Source organism: Passer montanus, unplaced genomic scaffold (genome assembly GCF_014805655.1).
Source record: "Passer montanus isolate IOZ18808 unplaced genomic scaffold, ASM1480565v1 scaffold35, whole genome shotgun sequence".
Lineage (NCBI taxonomy): Eukaryota > Metazoa > Chordata > Aves > Passeriformes > Passeridae > Passer > Passer montanus.
Window position 1 is genome coordinate 9,206,659 of NW_024368263.1, and position 18,290 is coordinate 9,224,948.

At 61.4% G+C, this 18,290-nt stretch overlaps 3 protein-coding genes across 6 annotated transcripts; 2 read left to right on the forward strand and 1 right to left on the reverse strand.

Annotated features, from left to right (window-relative positions):
• Positions 1–559: 559 nt before the first annotated feature.
• Positions 560–6,574, forward strand: TMC6 (transmembrane channel like 6). 4 transcript variants are annotated; one of them, XR_005628237.1, is made up of 20 exons: positions 560–701; positions 820–938; positions 1,238–1,369; positions 1,478–1,636; positions 1,746–1,851; positions 1,949–2,045; positions 2,134–2,388; positions 2,648–2,838; positions 2,919–3,057; positions 3,205–3,360; positions 3,548–3,723; positions 3,867–3,948; positions 4,269–4,366; positions 4,519–4,614; positions 4,761–4,836; positions 5,082–5,215; positions 5,570–5,746; positions 5,868–6,013; positions 6,144–6,222; positions 6,428–6,574. XR_005628237.1 is itself a non-coding variant. In XM_039715958.1 (20 exons), the coding sequence occupies exons 1-19, from the start codon at positions 646–648 to the stop codon at positions 6,213–6,215; spliced, it is 2,400 nt and encodes a 799-aa protein (XP_039571892.1). In that variant the 5' UTR covers positions 560–645; the 3' UTR covers positions 6,216–6,222; positions 6,428–6,574. The 4 variants fall into 4 exon arrangements, 2 of the variants coding, with proteins under 2 accessions (XP_039571892.1, XP_039571893.1); XR_005628238.1 differs by having other exon boundaries at positions 6,436–6,570; XM_039715958.1 differs by having other exon boundaries at positions 5,935–6,013.
• Positions 6,575–7,853: 1,279 nt separating this feature from the next.
• Positions 7,854–9,137, reverse strand: ARL16 (ADP ribosylation factor like GTPase 16). Its single transcript, XM_039715963.1, has 5 exons — positions 9,015–9,137; positions 8,839–8,894; positions 8,645–8,758; positions 8,329–8,444; positions 7,854–8,184 (listed from the first exon to the last, which is right to left on the reverse strand). Exons 1-5 carry the CDS (start codon positions 9,097–9,099, stop codon positions 8,013–8,015), a joined length of 543 nt encoding a protein of 180 aa, XP_039571897.1. The 5' UTR covers positions 9,100–9,137; the 3' UTR covers positions 7,854–8,012.
• HGS (hepatocyte growth factor-regulated tyrosine kinase substrate) lies at positions 9,098–18,095 on the forward strand. Its single transcript, XM_039716220.1, has 21 exons — positions 9,098–9,235; positions 9,326–9,534; positions 9,910–9,985; positions 10,384–10,476; positions 12,262–12,385; positions 13,206–13,258; positions 13,707–13,775; positions 13,959–14,083; positions 14,308–14,386; positions 14,474–14,572; positions 14,780–14,875; positions 15,178–15,216; positions 15,300–15,443; positions 15,579–15,792; positions 15,963–16,135; positions 16,250–16,390; positions 16,468–16,639; positions 16,716–16,849; positions 17,097–17,213; positions 17,347–17,442; positions 17,533–18,095. The coding sequence occupies exons 1-21, from the start codon at positions 9,098–9,100 to the stop codon at positions 17,635–17,637; spliced, it is 2,496 nt and encodes an 831-aa protein (XP_039572154.1). The 3' UTR covers positions 17,638–18,095.
• The last annotated feature ends 195 nt before the right edge of the window (positions 18,096–18,290 follow it).

Sequence of the window (18,290 nt, forward strand, 5' to 3'; positions counted from 1 at the left end):
GAAGCGGGGCTTCTAGGGGGTTCCCGCCGCCCCCACCCGGTACCGGGAGGCGGCAAAAGGGACAGGAGGGACACGCTCGGCAGCCCCCGCACCCACGCGAGCCACGGCCCGGGCGACAGGCGGCGGGAGCGTCGGGGAGCGTTCCGGCGGTTCCCGGTACCGAGGCGAGCGGGGCCTGGCGGGAGCCCCGGGGCGGCCACCTGCTCCGAGCAGCCTTAGCCCGCCCCGGGGTGGAGGAGGCAGAGCAGGGCAGGAAGGGGACGGCACTGGGCGGGGAACACGGTGCGGGGCACAAGGGTCTTTGCACGACGTGTCCTCCTAGGGTCGCTCCGGGACTGGGGCTCGGAGGCTTCGTGCCCGAGCCGGAGGGTCCCGGGACGGCGGGCGGAACCTCTCGGCCGCGGTACCGCCCCATCCGCCCTCTCTTCCTTCCTGAGGCCGGGCTGGGCTGGATCCGGGGTTAGTCCCTGTGTGCCCCGCAGACTCCGCGCTCCCGGCTGCACCCGGCCTCGCACGCCGCGGCTCCGGCTCCGTGCCCGTCCCGCAGCGCCGGGGACCGCGGAAACCCGGGGCTGGGAGGGGCCGGGACCAGCGACGCTCACCACGGCAAGGCCCGGGTAGGAGGGACCCGCTCGGCCTCGCAGGATGTCCCAGCCGCCCTCCATCACCCTCCTCGTCCCCGAGGGCACCGAGAGCGATGGGTGAGTGTGACCTCCCCCCTGCCGTGCCCTGGGACCTCCATCCCAGGTACAATGGGCTACGACTTCGTGCCCTAAAAGCACCAGCTGTCCGTGCCACCATGTCCCTGTGTTCCTTCAGCCAGGAGCCCAGTCCGGACAACGAGAGAGCCCTGCACACCTCATTCCACCAGCTCATCCTGGAGCAGAGCAGCTTGATCGAGGCAGGTCTGGAGCTGGAGGTGCAGGAGAGGGCCAGAGGTAAAGCACTGCAGCCTAAGCCAGGGCAAGCTGGGGACAGTGTGTGTGCCCGGGGCTGTCCCTCTGCTTGGGCCAGCTGTGTCAAAATGCTGTGGTAAAAGCATTCGTGGGAGCCTGCTGATGCCTTGGCCAGTGCAGAGCAGGGCAGTCCAGGGAGATCAGATCTTGGGACACAGAAAGCATCCCTGGAGAAAGGGGTACTCTGGGCAGAGCACACACCGAGCCTCTGTGCTGGAGCAGAGCAGCAGGGACGTAGGGATGAGCCATGGCCTCTCTGCATCCTGCCTTCCTCCTCCCAGAGTCCCCAGCCTGCTTGGCTACTCCAGAAGCCTGTGCCATGGCCTGGCCAGAGCCCGGGCAAGGTGAGGAGCACCCCAGCTACTCCTCTCCCTCCCTGCAGATCTTGGCCAGCATGCCCAGCCGCACCATCGGTAGGTGCCACCCATGTTCCCACCCTTCCCCAGCTCTCAGAGCCCCTTGGAGCTCTGCTGCTCTGCTCTTCTGTGGCCACCCACCTTCTGCTCTGCTCTGCCCCACAGGACGCAACCTCGGGGCCATCATCTCCCAGTACTGCAACCGCACGGCGCGGCTGCGGCGGCGCAGCGGCCGCCCGCCCCTGCAGCAGCTCTGCCGCGCGGCACGGCCCAGCCTGCGCCACTACGACCTGGACACCGACCCCAGCAGGCCCACGCTGGAAGGTGAGCCTCCCCCAGACTATTAAAGGCAGTGCTGGCCACTGTCCCTACGCTGGGTTAGGGACAGGCAGGCCGTGGCTGGCCGTGTCCCACCGAGCCCCTTGTGCCCCAGAGAAGCGGCGCCTGCTGGTGAAGGAGCTGCTGAGCCTCTCACCCAGCCAGTGCAGCCACATGCTGCTCACCATGCCCCTCAGCCTGGCAGAGAAACGCATCCTCCGGTAAGACCCCTTCCATCATGCCAGCTGAGCAGGGCTCCCACAGCCGGAGCTGTCCCAGGACCTGTGGTAGCCTCTGACCCCCCTCTCTTCTGGGCAGGCGGCAGCTGAGCGGGCAGAGGGGCCCAGTGAGGCAGCGCGCCCATCACTGGGCCCCCTTCTCCCCCTGTGGTTGGTCCAAGGTCTTCGTCAGTCTCGTAAGTCAGAGGCGCAGGTCTGCACAGAGGCTGGGAGGGCTCCAGTGCAGGCTCCAGCCCCACTGCTCTCCCATTTTCCTGTCCCCAGGGCTGCCGAGGTCTCTGGTACAGGCTCCTCTCCCTGCTCCGCGCTGCGCAGCCCGGGCACTATGCCCTGAAGCAGATTGGTGGCCGCTTTGGCTCCAGTGTCCTGTCCTACTTCCTCTTCCTCAAGACACTCCTTATGTTGAACTTCTTTTCATTCTTCATCCTCTTGGCCTTCGTGGTGGTCGTGCAGGCCGTGTACCCCACTGCATCAGTCAGCCCCCAAGCCTTCACTGGCCTCGAGCTCCTCACAGGAGCGGTAAGCATGGCCCAGGCACCCCCAGGTCAGGGGCTGTGCCAAGCCTGGCGGGCAGCCCCACTTTCCCACTGTAATAATACCCCAGTTCTTGTCCTTGCACAGCCTGGGCCCCAGGACCACCGGTGCTGTGGGTGCACAAGGTGGTGCTGCCCCAGCCCAAGGCTGTGTGTACCTGAGGCTGGCACAGAGGTGCCAGGCTAAGAGGGAAGCTGTAAGCACTGCCAAGGTCACTGTGGGGCCATGGTGTGCTTTCCTGCAGGGCTACTTCACGCACTCGCTGCTGTACTACGGCTACTACAGCAATGTCACCCTGAACGACCCCTGCACCTCCAGTCCTGAGGGCAGCGTGTGCCCCCTCCCAGGCCCCCTGCTCCCGTACAACCTGCCACTGGCCTACCTCTTCAGTGTTGGGGTCTCCTTCCTTGTCACCTGCATCCTCCTGGTGTACAGGTGGGTCAGTGGCACCTGTGGCACTGCCAGCCTTCCCCTGCAGCCAGCCCCAGTCCCTGATGCCCTTCACCTCGCTGCAGTGTGTCCCGCTCTTTTCGGGAGAGCGTGGGAAGCTCCACAGGGGACTTGGCCATCAAGGTCTTCTGCGCCTGGGACTTCAAGGTGATCCAGAGGCGCTCGGTGAAGCTGCAGTGCGAGAACATCTGCACCCAGTTGAAGGTGGAGGAGCTGAGCAATGCAAAACACCCCAGACCCAGCCTTGCTGGTGCTTTGTCCCTCACCCCTCTGGGTCCTGGTGCTGCAGTGGGGCAAAGCCTTGCCTCAGACCCAAAGGGGATTTGGCAGCTCTGTGCTGCTCTCTTGCAGGAGCTGCTGGGGGAGCAGCGCTCCCGTTCCCACGCCCAGAGCCGCTGCCAGTGCCTGGGGCACTGCCTCGTGGTGCTGCTGGCCTGGCTGCTGGCCCTGGGCTCGGTGTTGGGCTGCGTGCTGGCTGTGCACTACTTCTCGGAGCACATGCACGTGGTGAGTGCTGCCTCCCACCCTGGGATCCCCTGCCCTGGGGTTGGAGGGACAGGGCTGGGGTACTGGGGAGAGAGGCAGGGACAGCCCCATTGCAGCTGTGCTCCTGGCCTGGGCATTTGCCGCTCTCCCAAGGACACCACACCTGGCTGCCAACAGCTGTGCCCTCAGCCCAGTACCTGCTCACCAGGTTCAGCAGGAGCAACGAGCACAGGGCAGTGGCAGATGGCAGCAAGAAGCCATTCTGCTGGTCCTGCCCTTTGTGGTGTCCCTCCTCAATGCCTTGATGCCCCACCTGTTCAACTTGCTGGCGATGTGGGAGAGGCAGGACTCCCCAGTGACACAGGTCTACGTAGCAATCATCAGGTGGGCTGGCTGGGGCTGTGGTGGTGGGAGTATTCTGCACCCATGGCAGGCAAGGAGGCTTTGGGGCCAGGCACCCCATGTGTGGGGCTCAGCCCCTCCATTCCCTGGGCTCAGGGACTTCTGGCTCTGCTCCTGCTCCCCAGGAACCTCATCCTGAAGATGGTGACTCTCAGCCTGCTGTGCTACCACTGGCTCAGCCGCAGCGGTATCTGCTCGACAGAGGAGGTCAGCACCACTGCCTCAGGGCCGTGGAGGGCTGGGCTGAGCATGGGGTTGTGCAAGGCGCTGGTGGCATCTTCCCCATTAGATATCAGGAAGAAATTCTTCCCTGTGAGGGTGGTGAGGCTTTGGCATAGGTTCCCAGAGAAGTGGTGGGTGCCCCATCCCAGGAGCTGTTAAAGGCCAGGTTGGACAGCACTCAGAGGAACCTGGTCTAGTGGAAGGGTGTCTCTGCCCATGGCGGGGTGGGGAAAGAGATGAGCTTTAGGGATCCTCCCAACCCAAACCAGTCTGTGATTCTATGCCACGCTTGATTGTCTCGCCAGTGCTGGGAGACGTGTGTGGGGCAGGACCTGTATCGCTTTGTGGTGATGGATTTCATATTCACCTTGCTGGATACGCTCTTCGGGGAGCTGATCTGGAGGTAACGTACCCCAGGACGTGTCCCCCCACCAGTGTGCTGTCCCTGCATGGTCCCAGCTCTCTGGTACACCCAGGCTCTGCTGCCATCAGAGGGGGAAGGGGGGGTGTGAAGTCCCCCCAGGCAGCATGGGAGCAGAGTTCATTTCCACCCAGGCTAATTCTGGAGAAGAGGCTGAAGATAAAGCGGAGGCCGGAGTTTGATATTGCCCGAAATGTGCTGGAGCTGATCTATGGGCAGACCCTGACCTGGTGAGATGTTTCTGCCTGGTGTGACTCCTTCCTCTGCTGGCAAATGCCTTGTAGTCCCCATGAGCCCTGTGGGTGCTGTAGCTGTGCCCACCACTGCATCTCCTGGGGCTCAAACCCAGGCAAGATTGTCTTCCCCCTGCTCCCAGGCTGGGCATTCTTTTCGCTCCGCTCCTGCCAGCTGTGCAGATGCTGAAGCTGCTGCTGTTGTTCTACATCAAAAAGGTGTGATTCCCCCCGCTCCGCAACTCCCCACAGGGTGAAGCTGCGGTGACACTGTGCCCTGCCACCATCAGTCTCTGCTGCAGTGGGGTGCCACCCGGAGCAGCCTGCTCCTTGTGGGACTGAGCGGGGCTTTCTGGGGACACCACGTCCCCAGGCTCACTCACTCCCGGTGGGCTGGAGGGAGGGGACAGCAGGGACTGCTCTCAGGAGTTGGCAGCCCACAGGACACTGCTCCCTATCCACAGACCAGCCTGATGCGGAACTGCCAGTCCCCCAGCAAGCCCTGGCAAGCATCACACATGAGCACTGTGTTCATCACTCTGCTGTGCTTCCCCTCCTTCCTGGGTGCAGCTGCCTTCCTCTCCTACACCATCTGGTCGTGAGTACCCACCAGGCCATGGCTCAGGGCACAGGACCCCTGGCTGTGTGGAGAAGGAGGGCTTGGCGAGACCATGGCCCCCGTCCCTGGCATCCCCCAGCTGCAGGCCATGAGGTGCTGCCCCAGGCAAGGGAGGTGCCTTCCTGCTGCTGGCCCGTGCTCACTTTCTCCAGCTGTTCCTGGTGCAGGATGAGGGATGAGGACTCTCTTGTCCAGTCCTGGGGATGCTGGGGACAGTGAGGCTGGGTCCCTGGAGGGCTGGACATCTGTCTGAGACAGGCAGTGCCCTGGTTTGGGGCCAGCAGTTGCTGGGCTGCCCATTGCTCTGAATGCCCTGCTGGTCTGTTTGCTCAGGGTGCAGCCATCAGAAACCTGCGGTCCCTTCCGGGGGCTGGAAACCATCTACGAGTCAGGGAAGAGGTGGGTGCTGGTGCTGGAGAAGTCCAATCCCAACATCACCTGGTTTGCCTGGGTCTACCAGCACCTGTTGGAGAACACATCCCTTCTATTCTTCATGTCTGTGGCCCTGATGTGAGTATGGACCCGAGCCCAAAGCTGAACCCCACGCCCTCACTTTGAGGGTCCTGCTGTCACAGCCCTGAGTGGGGCTGGGAGCCAAGGTGTCACTCCAGAGCCCTGTGCCCCATCCCAGTGCCAGGAGCACAGAGTCCCTCAGCTTCCTGCCTGGCTGCCACCATTCCACCCTGCTGTTGTTGCAGAGCTGTGATCTACTTCAACATCCAGGTGGTAAGAGGCCGCCAGAGGGTCATCTGCCTGCTCCAGGAGCAAATTGCCAACGTGAGCACTGCCCCTGCCCATCCCTGCTGCTTCACAGCCTGCTCCAGCCCCAGCACTGCCAGTGTGGGCTCTGGCCTCCTGGCCCTCTCAGGCACCCCAGTGCTGCTCACTGCTGTCTCTGACATTGCAGGAAGGGGAAGATAAGGTGTTTCTCATTCAGAAGCTTCACTCCGTTTATGAGCAGAGACACAGGCGTTCCTGAGCCCCAGGTGAGGCCAGCATGAAGGGCAGTGGGGAGGGGCTGCCAGGGCACCCAGAGCTCAGCCATGGGCACAGATGCTCCTCTGCCTGTCCCAAGGGATGCATGATCCTTGGTGTTACTGAGGCCCAGGGACAAGAAAGGGGATGGAGGCAGGTCTGGGATAAGGACCTGGGATCTTAGGACTCCCCAGTGACACAGGCCTATGTGTCAAGCTCCACAGGAAGGAATGGGATGGAATGCACTCTGCTTGCAGCTGGGATTGAATCTGTCCATCACAACACAGCACTGGAAGCTGAGGGACCATGGAGTGCTGGAAGATCCGCCTCTTGGCATGGCCAAGGACATGTCATTGGGAATGCTGCATCGCAGGGTGCAGGTGCTCCTGCTCCTGGAGCTGCTGGGATGCAGTGGGTACAGAACCCAGCCTGCTGCCACACCCCAGGGCACAGCTCCATGCAGGACTGCCTCACCTCACAGCCCTGCTCTGTGGGGGCTCACTACCTGCAGAGAACTGCCCTTCAGCTCTCCCTCCTGCCAGTGTGCCCTCGGCTGTTCTCAATCCTTTAGGGACCATGGAGCTTTGTCACAACCACCTTCACACTGCCTCAGGGCAGCAGGCACAGCCCAGCTCCAGCCCAGTGCCTGGCTCACCAGGAGAGCAGCTGGCTGATTGCAGTCCCACAAATAAGGTCACTGGGCCACCCGCAGCACCCACTGCACTGGCTGGTGGGATGGACTTGGAGGAATCACCGAGCTGCTGAGTGCTGGGCTGGGCAGGGAAGCTGGGCTCAATTAAAGCGCTGCTGCGCAGGAGTGCTCTGGCTGGTGTCTGGACCTGTTGGGCTGGAAGCAGGCAGGGAGGGTTGGTGTGTCAGGGCTGTTGGTGGTGACTCGGCAGCAGTGTCAGGGTGTGCTCAGGCTCCTTGGCACTGCCTGCTTTCCCACGGGACTGCCTGGGGCAGAGCCCAGTTCAGCCCACACTGCTGGAGGGAAGGCCACTGCCACTCCCCTTGCCACTCACCATCACAGTGCAATAGCTGCAGCCCCCAGCACCAGGAGCCACTCCCTGACATGTCATGCTGTTGGCAAGCCCTGGGATGGAGCTACCCCGGTGCCTCAGTGCTGACAGGCCCAGGGCAGGGTGTGCTGTGGCATGTGCCAGGCATGGGCAGCCACCAGTCCCCTGTGACTTGGCACCAGGGCTGCCAGCTGAGGCAGCTGCTTGCCCAGCTGGGCTGGGCCACCAGTGAGGGCACAGGGTGTTACCAGCACAGACAGACAGTGCTGATAGCGTGGGCACAGGGCAGGTTCTCTGTACAGCCCCAGCTCTTCCTGGCGTGCATTAGGAAAAGCATTGCTCACAGGTCAAGGGAGGTGATCCTGCCCCTCTACTCAGCCCTGCTGAGGCTGCAGCTGGAGTGCTGTGTCCAGTTCTGGGCTCCTCAGGACAAGAGGGACATGGAACTCCTGGAGCTTAGCTGTGCTTAGCTCAGCTCAGGTGCTGCTGCAGCCTCCAACCCCACTGCAGGAACCCCTCCTGTGCCTGGAGCTGCCAGCATGATCTGGCCTCTGTGGCTTCTGCTTATCTCTTCCCTAAAAGCCCAGGATTTCCCTCCAAGCACACGGCAGCCACCAGCCTGGAGAGTGTGGTGGGAGTTTTACTGTCAAGTCCCACAGGGATCCAGTCCATCAACAACCCAAGGCACTGCCTGGGCTCTGCTCCCAGTTCCAGGCAGGGCAGCTGCCTCTTCACCACCTCCTCCTGTGGCAGGATGGTCCTGGGCTGCGGGGCTGGGATCAGCAGGGGTCCTTGAGGGCGCTCCGAAGCCACTGCAGGACATCGGCCAGGCCGGTGCCATCGCGGGCGCTGGTCTCCAGCAGCGTGATGGGCTGCGTAGCACAGGACACGATGTCCTGCATGCGGAACAGCGACTTCATCTCCACCAGGGACATGTAGCAGGGCAGGTCACTGCAACGGGGACAGGGGAGCTCAGGCAGCAGCCAAGCACGACGGCTCCCTGCCCGGCGCAGGGGTCTCCTGCAGCCTGGGAGGTGCAGCAGAGCACAGCTGCTGCTCCCAGCCACCCCACCCTTCGGGTGACCCCCTCCTCACATCTTGTTGAAGAGCACCAGGACGGGCACAGAGGCGAGCGGCGCTGCAGAGAGGACTGAGAGCAGCTGCATGCAGGACGAGGAGACCTGGCTGGGGTTGGAGGCATCCACCACGAACTGCAGGGAAGAAGGGAAAGCAGGGTGCGGGTGTGCCGGCATCAACCCCGGGCCGGGCTGGGCCCGAGCAGGGCACGGAGGAGGGAAGTCCCACCACGGGGCGAACCCGGGCGGACCGAACGACTCGTGCCCCGCGAGCCCCTCTGGCCGCGCCCGTCCCTCGGGAGGGCGGCCCGGGACGGGCTCTCGGTGCTGCTCACCAGGAGAGCGCTGCACTCGCTGTAGTAGCTGGGCCAGATGGGGCCCATGCAGCCGCCCAGCTCCCGCACGGTCACCCTCCGCGGCAGCCGCAGGTCCGTCAGGTTGGTGCCCACCTGCGGGACGGGCACGGGCACCGGCAGCGCGGGCTGCGGCCGTGCCCCGCGCCCGCCCGGCCCCGCCGGGCCGCACCTACCGTGGGCAGCGTGGCCGGGGGCTCGCCTAACTCCGCGGGCTCCTCGGCGCTCAGCTGTGCCTCGCGTTAAGGACACGGCGGCTCCGGGAACGGGCCGGCGGCGCGGTGCGGTCCGCCCGGCCCCGGCCCCCGCCCCTCCCCGCCGGCCCTCCCCGGTGCCCCGTGCCCACGGATATGGCGCAGCCGCCGCACCAGCAGGCTCTTGCCGCCGCCCGCCGCCCCCAGCAGCAGGAAGGTGGGCGGGGAGCGGCCCGCGGCCATGGCGGAGCCGCCCCGCGGAAGCGGCGCCGCCCCGGCGGAAGGCGGAAGCGGAAGGGCCGCGGCGGGGCGGGGGACGGAGCGGGCCGCCCAGAGCACGGCGCGGCTGGGCCGGGTCGGGTGGCGGTGCCGCAGCCCGGTGCCGTCCCGGAGGAGCGGCAGCGGCGGGGCGGGGGCACCGAGCGCCCGGGATGTCTGAAGCGGGAGGGTTGGTGCTTCCCGGGTGCAGTCCGGGGTTCTTCCCCGCGCCCCGGCAGCGCCACGCCCGGGGCGCTCCCGGGCCCGCCGGCGGCGGAGCGGAGCCGCGGGCAGCAGCGCGGCTCACGGCCGCACCGTGGCTTTGCTCATTGCAGATAAGGCCACGAGCCAGCTCCTGCTGGAGACGGACTGGGAATCCATCCTGCAGATCTGCGACATGATCCGTCAGGGAGACACGCAGTGAGTGCTGCCGGGGCTTTGGACGTGCTGTGGGCACAGCTCTGCTGTCTGTGCAGGGAAGGAAAGACCCTTGGAGGGTCTCGGACCTGTAATCTCGTTATACCCTTCCATAAGAGCATCAGAGGAGCTGTACAGCACACCCTGATGTGCTGGTGTGCATCCCAGAGCCTGCAGATTACCCCTGCCCTGAAATCCCTAGGGAAACTCAAGCTTGAGTGTGCTTATTCCCTCCCAGTTTCACTCAGTGAATCATGTACCCCTGAGCTAGCTGTGTCCTTCGTGCCAGGGTAGGGATTGGTGGGCTGTCAGCAGCAGGTGGGATCTCCCCTCAGATTCTTGGTCCCCTGAGAGTATGTCCCCTCTTCCCCTGTCCAGAGCGAAGTACGCTGTCAACGCCATCAAGAAGAAGGTGAATGACAAGAATCCCCACGTGGCCCTGTACGCGCTGGAGGTAACGGCACCTGGCTGGGAGCTTCCCACTACCTGCCTTCAGGCTGAACAGCTCCCTGCAGCCCAGCAGGGAGCCAGCCTCTCCCTGACTCTGGCACTGAGGTTTTGGGGTGATCAGGCCAGGGCCTTCATGCTTTAGTTCCATCTTGGCTTTGGAACAGGCGAAGCTGAGACTTGGGCTGCCCTCCCCGGGGTTGGTTTCCACAGAGGAGAAGGCCCCCAGCCCCCCAGGGAGGTGAAGGACAGCTGGCTCCCAGTGCAGGGAGTGGATTGGCATGACCCCAACACACCCCTCTGCTTAAGTACTGCCCCGTGTTCAGCCTGCAATCTGTGCTGGGACCCCCACAAGTTGCAGGGGAGGCAGGAAGCTGTGGGCTGATGTGGTCTTGGCCCTTGCAGGTCATGGAGTCAGTGGTTAAAAACTGTGGCCAAACAGTCCATGATGAGGTGGCCAATAAACAGACCATGGAGGAGCTGAAGGAAATACTCAAGGTAAATAGATTTATTGTACTGACATTTTTTTTCCTGTGGAAAAGCAGGAGCAGCAGGAACAAACATATGTGTCCTCTCTTTTGTTCTCTTTGGATAAGGAGCAGAAGGGAAATTGGAAATGCACTTCAGAAAAGAGCAAATTATTGTGTGGTGTGAAAGGGAGAGTGTAGGCAGTGAAGGAGGTTTTCTGGGAAGAGGAGATGTGGTGGGGGCAGCGGTTTGTCTGTGCTGTGAAATGGCAGGAATTGCTGAGGGGGCCCCAGCCATTCCATGGTAAATGCTCCTGGATGCAGCACTTGGGTTGGGACAGTAAAGAAAAACAGGTGATGGCCTGGCACCTGTACCAAGGACCTGGGCACTGTTCCTCTCATGGAACAGTGTGAGGCACATAGGCAGGTAAAGCAACAAAGGAAAAACCAGCTGGAGCTGCCTCTGTGTCACGGCTGTGTCATTGGCCATGAGTTGTTCAGGAGCTCTGCAGGATATGACCATGGCTGCTGGCACTGATGAGTTGTTGCAACAAGCTATCACCAGTCTGATGCTTGCTGGAGCTTCATGTGTCCTTGGACTGGAGAATTCCATTAGTGAAGTGGAAATGAGAACTCCCGTCTCCAGCTCCCAGCTCAGAGCAGCAATGCCCAGACATGAGCTCGTTAGCATCATACTTCTGTCTTCCACCAGAAATAAACAAACAAACAGGTGACCCAGATCCTTGGAGGATGAGCTGTGTGAGTCCTGTCACCTCGCACACCAAGCAGGGTGTCTCTCCTGTCACCTTCCTGTTAGGGCTGACTCAGTCTCCCTGCAGGATCTCCTCCTGAGGCAGGAACACTGCCATAGCATGACAGCCAGCTGTGGTAGCACAGCTGCTCCAAGAGCTGAGGAGGTCAAATCAGATCCAGGGATTTTGTGTTTCTCTCAGTCTTTGCCTGCCTCAGGACTTTCACAACTGCCCCATTCTCCTCCCACACTTGGAACTTTTCTGCTTGTGAACACCCAATGCTGGTAAAACAGTCCAAGTTCTGATGAGGTCCAGGGCTGTGACATGTATGGAATACCAAATGTTCTAGAAGTTGGAGCTCCAGGAATTGTCAGTAAGTGATGCTGTGTGGGCCGAGGTTTTGGCTAAAATCAGAGCTTGACAGTGCTGCTGTGCTTCCTGGGGTTTCTGGAACAGCCAGTCACGTGGATGTGATCACTTGGGCAGCTGATGACACGGCAGCTCTGAGGCTGGCTGAGGTCAGAACAGGCTTGCCAACTTTTCTCCAGTTCCCTGAAGTGTGATGCAGTTGCCCTGCCTCCAAAGGGCAACTGTCCCAGCTGTCCTCACTTTGTCACATCCTGAGATGGCTTTGAATACTGCTGGAGTGGAGGTGCTGGCACCCTGCAGGCACCCCCCAGCGCTGTCAGGGGCAGGCAAGGTGGGCTGCGCTGTCCTGGGCAGCTGGGGCTCCCACGGAGGCCTGAGTGTGGGATGGGTGCCTCTGCTGAGGGGCTGGACAGAGCTGCTGGGCACTTACTCTAAGCATCAAGGCACAGCTCTGTTCAGTTGCTCTGTGCTGCTCAAAGGACATTGTGCTGTTTGTGCTGGAGGGGGCAGTGGGGCAGCTGAAGGGGTCTGTTTGGGCTGTGCATGGTCCTTGCTGCAGGTTTCTGAGAGCTCTTACCTCTCCTGAGTACTCTGAAGTCTCTCTTTCCTGAGTGGTATTGCTGCCTTCTCTTTAGGTGGTTCACACATTTCAGGGACATTTTCTCAGGTGTTTTTTCTCCTCCCGTTCTGTGCAGAGGCAAGTAGAGACAAGTGTCCGCAGTAAGATCCTGTACCTCATCCAGGCCTGGGCTCACGCCTTCCGCAACGAGCCCAAGTACAAGGTGGTGCAGGACACCTACCAGATAATGAAGGTTGAAGGTGAGGACTGTGCCCACAGGTGAGGGGACATCTGGTGAGGCAGCTCTGCTCTGCAGGAGCTTTGGCAGTTCTGTGCCTGATGTGAGCAAAATCTGGACTTGCAGCACGGAGCTCTTCCTTGGTTCCCAATACCCAATGAACCCTTCAGGGTGACTGAACCCTGCTGCAGACATGAGCAGGGCAGCCTTGCTCCAGGCCTCCAGCCCAGCCTTCAGGGCTGGCAGGGAGACCTGAAAAGCAGGAGCTGCAACTGTTCTTGGGGAGACTGGCAGCAAGTCATTGTGTCCTCTGGGAGGGATTTGCTGTAGGGCAGTTCCTTCCTCAAGGCTTTTGTTCCTACTCCCAGGATGGGTCCACAGTCCCACTTGCTGACACTGCTGGTGTGACATTTTCCCTTCTGTCCCAGCACAGCAGTGTCCACTTCAAGGGCAGGGACACGCTGCTGCCTCTGCTTCCTTCTGTGCACCAGAAACTCTGCTGGCAGTGGCACAAGCTTGGAGAGTCAGTCCAGCATCCTGAGCTGGTGTTGCCAAGCTCTAGCCCTTGAAGAGCTGAAACTCACAGCCCTGCCTGCCCATCCAGTGGGCTTTGTATGCCCCTCACATCAAAGTACTGAGAAATAAAAAGCCTTATCCAGAGGCCTGCGATGTCCCTTGTGGATATGTAAGGGAAACAATTGGGGATTTCCTCAGACCATGGCTGAAGGGAGCCTGCTTCAGGTGTGTCAGAGGGAGGTGCTGAGCTGGCACCTGTGGCATGAGCTTGCAGGCACACGGCCTCCCTGTGCCAGAGGATTCCTCTCACAACATTTCTCCTGCAGGGCACGTCTTCCCGGAGTTCAAGGAGAGCGACGCCATGTTCGCTGCAGAGAGGGTGAGCTCTGTGGTGGGGGGAGCAGCTGGCACTGTGAGACAGACCTGCTTTCCCATTCCCTTCAGCAAACCTGCAGATCTCACATTCCTCTGTTTTGTGTGGATTGGAGACCTGGCTGGGAGAGCTGGCCAGGACAGAGAGTCAGGCCCATCATTCCGCCTGCTCACTGGCCTTGCAGCAGCTTGGCAGGCTGGACGTGGCAGCAGGGCATGGCTGAAGTGATTGCTGTGCAGACAGTTTCCTAGTAAATCTTGTACTGACTGGAAAAACATCACAGTCTCAAAGGAACATGAGAGGAGATTACTGGGGATTAATATTTCCCATTGAGCTGCAGATGCCCCCAGTCTCCCCCACAAGACATGAGAGCCCTGTTAGCCATCAGAGCTCCTGAAAGGTCCAGTGCCAACACACTCCTCCCTCCTTACTCCATTTCCCTTGACCCCTACAGGCTCCAGACTGGGTGGATGCAGAGGAGTGTCACAGGTGCCGAGTGCAGTTTGGTGTTGTGACGCGCAAGGTGGGTGCTGCTCCTGGGCTCCTTGCTCTGCACAGCCCTTGGGACTTGCAGGACTTGCTGTGTGAAGTGTGCTGGGACAGACCATGTTTCCTGGCTGCTGGCAGGGAAATGAGTGTCTGATTGATGTTGGCTAAAGGAGAAGGAATGTCTTGCCGCCACACTCACGTCTCCTGTCCTTCACAGCACCACTGCCGAGCTTGTGGGCAGATCTTCTGTGGAAAATGCTCCTCCAAGTATTCCACCATCCCCAAGTTTGGGATTGAGAAGGAAGTGAGAGTCTGTGAGCCCTGCTATGAGCATCTCAACAAGTCAGTACTCTTCGTTGTGGGTTTCTTTGCCTGTGACATCTGGGACTTTGAGGGGGGAAGCATGGTGTGGAGCTAGCTCCCTGCAGTGCACAACAGGGGCTTCCCAGGCTGGGCTGGGCCCTCTTCCTTCCTGGGAGTGGGGTTTGCTGCTGGAACATGGTGCAGAGCTGGGCTCTGGTGCAGAGAGGGGAGCATTCAGTCCATACTATCACTTGTCACTACAGGAAAACTGAGGGTAAAGCTGCTGCCACCTCTGAACTGCCCCCTGAGTACCTGACCAGCCCCCTTTCTCAGCAGTCCCAGGTGAGCAGCTGCCCCACAGATGATCTGGTGTTCCTGATGCATTTCTTGATGCCATTACTGACCACCTCCTTATGTTTCCACTTCTAGCTTCCTCCAAAGCGTGATGAGACAGCTCTGCAAGAGGAAGAGGAGCTCCAGCTGGCTATTGCCTTGTCTCAGTCAGAGGCTGAGGAGAAGGAGAGAATGGTTTGTTCACTGCTGCGGTCCGGGAGGGATTGTTGCTCTTCAGCTCAGCTGTGCTGAGCCATAACAGATCTCTGGATGTGTCCTGGTGTGAGCAAGGCTGAAAGCCTGTGGAATGAGAGGGTGAAAGCAGAGCCAGGCACAGACTGTGTTTGGGTTGGTTTGGAGAAGCCTGAACTCTCTCTGAGTTGGCAATTTTCTCTTTTGCAGAGGCAGAAAACAACCTACTCCATGTACCCTAAGGCTGAGCCCACTCCTGTCACATCCTCGGCTCCCCCAGTCAGCACACTCTACTCCCCACCTGTGGTATGTCCATGGCACGTGAAGTGGCTGGCCACAGGCCACTTCCTGCCCTGATTGTGTCCAATTTAATCCCCATACTGAGGGAAAACGTTTGCTCCATTCAACCCCTTGCTCGTTCACTGTGTTCTGCGCAAGAAGGTGTGTTCTCAGCCAGGACTTGGGTGCCTCCACTGCCTCCCAGCTTGTGTCCCCTTTGAGGCTCAGCACTGGTGGTCATATGTGGCCAGCTCCAAGCTGAATACCTGTGTGGGACCTGGGGATCTCTGGTTTTGCTGAACTGCATTTCTCCATTTGTCTCTTTCCAGAATTCCTCTGCTCCCTTGGCCGAGGACATTGACCCAGAGGTAAGAATCCTGGCCCTGCTAGTCTGCAGCACAGACTTGCTCCTGCGAGGCAGCGATGCTCATCTTCCTTGTCTTCCTGGCAGCTGGCTCGGTACCTGAACCGCAACTACTGGGAGAAGAAACAGGAGGAGGTTCGCAAGAGCCCCACACCGTCAGCACCCCTGTCCCTGACAGAGCCAGCTGTGCAGCCTGGGGAAGCCCACCCTGCCCCTCTTGGAGTGGTTGAGGTAAGAGGGGGCCTGGGCCTGGGTCTGGCACCCACTGAGGGGCAAGAAGCACCTGACTCTTGGGCTCTGCAGGCCAGCTGCTGGCTCTTGCACTGGGAGGTCACAGCTGACTGGCTGCCCCATCCTTTCTTCCAGCAGCAGTACCAAAATGGTGAGTCCGAGGAGAACCATGAGCAGTTCCTGAAGGCACTGCAGAACGCGGTCACCACCTTCGTCAACCGCATGAAGAGCAACCACATGCGAGGCCGCAGCATCACCAACGACTCTGCCGTGTTGTCCCTCTTCCAGTCCATCAACAACATGCACCCACAGCTGCTGGAGCTGCTGAACCAGCTGGATGAGCGCAGGCGTGCGTGGGAGCCGGGGGAGCTGCTGGCCCTGGGCGTGGGTGGGCGGCAGCCGGGGCTTCCACACTGCCAGGACTCAGCATTCCCGTGGCGCAGTCTCACTGGAGAGAAGCTGCTGTGCAGTCCCAGTGCTCTGTCCCCGTGTTCCTGAGGCTGTCCCTTCCCTCCCCAGTGTACTATGAGGGCCTGCAGGACAAACTGGCCCAGATCCGGGACGCGCGTGGGGCTCTGAACGCGCTGCGGGAGGAGCACCAGGAGAAGCTGCGCCGTGCCGCAGAGGAGGCAGAGCGGCAGCGCCAGATCCAGCTGGCACAGAAGCTGGAGATCATGAGGCAGAAGAAGCAGGTGAGGCAGGGAAGCATGTCCGGGGTACTGCAGGCCGAGCTCGGGGCTGGCTGCCCTGGTAGGAGGGGCTGTGTGGTGTGGTGGCTCCCAGCCACCACAGCCCTGTTGCCACAGGAGTACCTGGAGATGCAGCGTCAGCTGGCCATCCAGCGACTACAGGAGCAGGAGAAGGAGAGGCAGCTGCGCCTGGAGCAGCAGAAGCAGACCATCCAGATGAGAGCCCAGATGCCAGCTTTCTCACTGCCTTACGCTCAGGTACAGCTGCTGGGGTAGGCTCCCTCTGCCACGTTCCAGGGACTGCGGCTTTAAGCTGGCTTTCCTTCTCCCACCAGCTCCAGGCCATGCCTGCAGCCAGTGGGGTGATCTACCAGCCCTCTGGGCCCACCAGCTTTCCTGGCACCTTCAGCCCAGCTGGCTCTGTGGAGGGCTCTCCCATGCACAGCGTGTACATGAACCAGGCTGCACAAGGGGGAGCTGGGCCCTACGCTGCCATGCCTGGCACTGGTACGTCAGCAGCTCAGCTTCTGGGGGTAGGGGAGAGCCCAAGGCAGTTGCTCCAACCTCTGCTCTCTGCACCCAGATCCCAGCATGGTGAATGCCTACATGTACCAGCCGGGCGCCAGCAGTGGGCAGGGGCCTCAGCAGGGGCCGGCAGTGCCCACCACCACCCCTGCATATTCATCCTACCAGCCCACACCCACACAGGGCTACCAGGCAAGTGAGGCAGTGCAGCCTGCAGCCAACTGGGACAAGGGCTGGGGCGTTCTGTGGGGCTAGGCAACGTACCTAAACTCAACAATGAGATCTCTGAGCAGGACAGAGGATGGACTGGTTGGTTCCAGGTCTGCTGTGCTGACTGTGGAAGTGGGCTGGAGTTAGATCTAGTTCTGGGCTCAAGGGCCTTGTCTGGAGAAGTGAGCCATTGCTGTCTGTGCCACCTCTGACCAGCCTCTCCCCACAGACTGCAGCCTCACAGTCACAGAGCATCCCAGCCATCTCCCAGGCACCCCAGTCAGGCACCATGGGCTACATGGGCAGCCAGTCTGTCTCCATGGGCTACCAGCCCTACAGCATGCAGGTGAGCACTCCAGTGTGGGTGTAGGGGCACAAGGCATGGCTGGGCTCAGCCCATGGAGGCAGTCACCCACCAGTGCCCTGTGGGTGCTGCATGTACCCCAGCCCCTCTGACGCCCACCCCCTCGTTCCCATAGGGTCTTATGTCTGCCCTGCCAGGCCAGGACACAGCTCTGAGCAGCCTGCCAGCCCAGCAGTCCTACCTGCCCGGGCAGCAGCCCCTCTACCAACAGGTGAGTGCCACCAGCCCAGGGGCTCAGGACCCAGTGGGGCTCGTATGCTAACGAAGCCACACACTAACAAAGCTGTTTCCTCTACTGCAGGTGGCCCCAGCTGGGGGGCCCCCCCAGCAGCAGCCCCCAGCAGCGCCTGCCCCTGGGCAGCAGCCCCCGGGCAGCGGGGAGGCCCAGCTCATCTCGTTTGACTGATCGCGGGCGGGCACAGGGCTCCAGTGTAACACTACTCTTCATCCGAAATCACTCTGTACTTCGACTACTCGTCCTGCCCCCCGGCTCTGTGCCCCAGGGGCGGTGGGGCCAGAGGCTCCTACTGCCAGCTTTGGGGACCAAGGGGCAGGGGTGCAGCCCCCCACGCCCTGTAGCTCGGGGCAGCAGCCCCGGCTCACCCACCTACCCACTCACCCCGGCAGCTGGCGGCCCCGGGGCCGGGCGGGAGCTCGGCCTGCCCCTGTCGTTGTCCCGGGGCTCGTGGCAAGGGGCCCCGAGGGCGCAGCGCTCCTGCCCGGTCCCGGTGCCAGCTGTGCCCCATCCCTGCTGTGCCCTGCTCCCTGCAGCGCCCTCGCGGCTCCGGCGCTTCGCTGACCAGGCCTGTCCCTGTCCCGGCGGAGACCGAGCGCTATCGGTGACAATAAAGTGTTGGAACAAACTGCGGGCTCCTGTGCTGGGCTGGGCATCCCCCGCGAACGGGGCAGGTGTTTGCCAGGGGTGGCAGCGGCTGCGGGGGCAGATCCCGGCACACTCCAGCCGCAGTAGGGCCAGCTTCAGCTCAGATTGAGCTTTGGCCACGTAAATTCCCTTCTTACAGTGTCTAGAATGTTTCTATGCTGTAGATGCATAGTCCT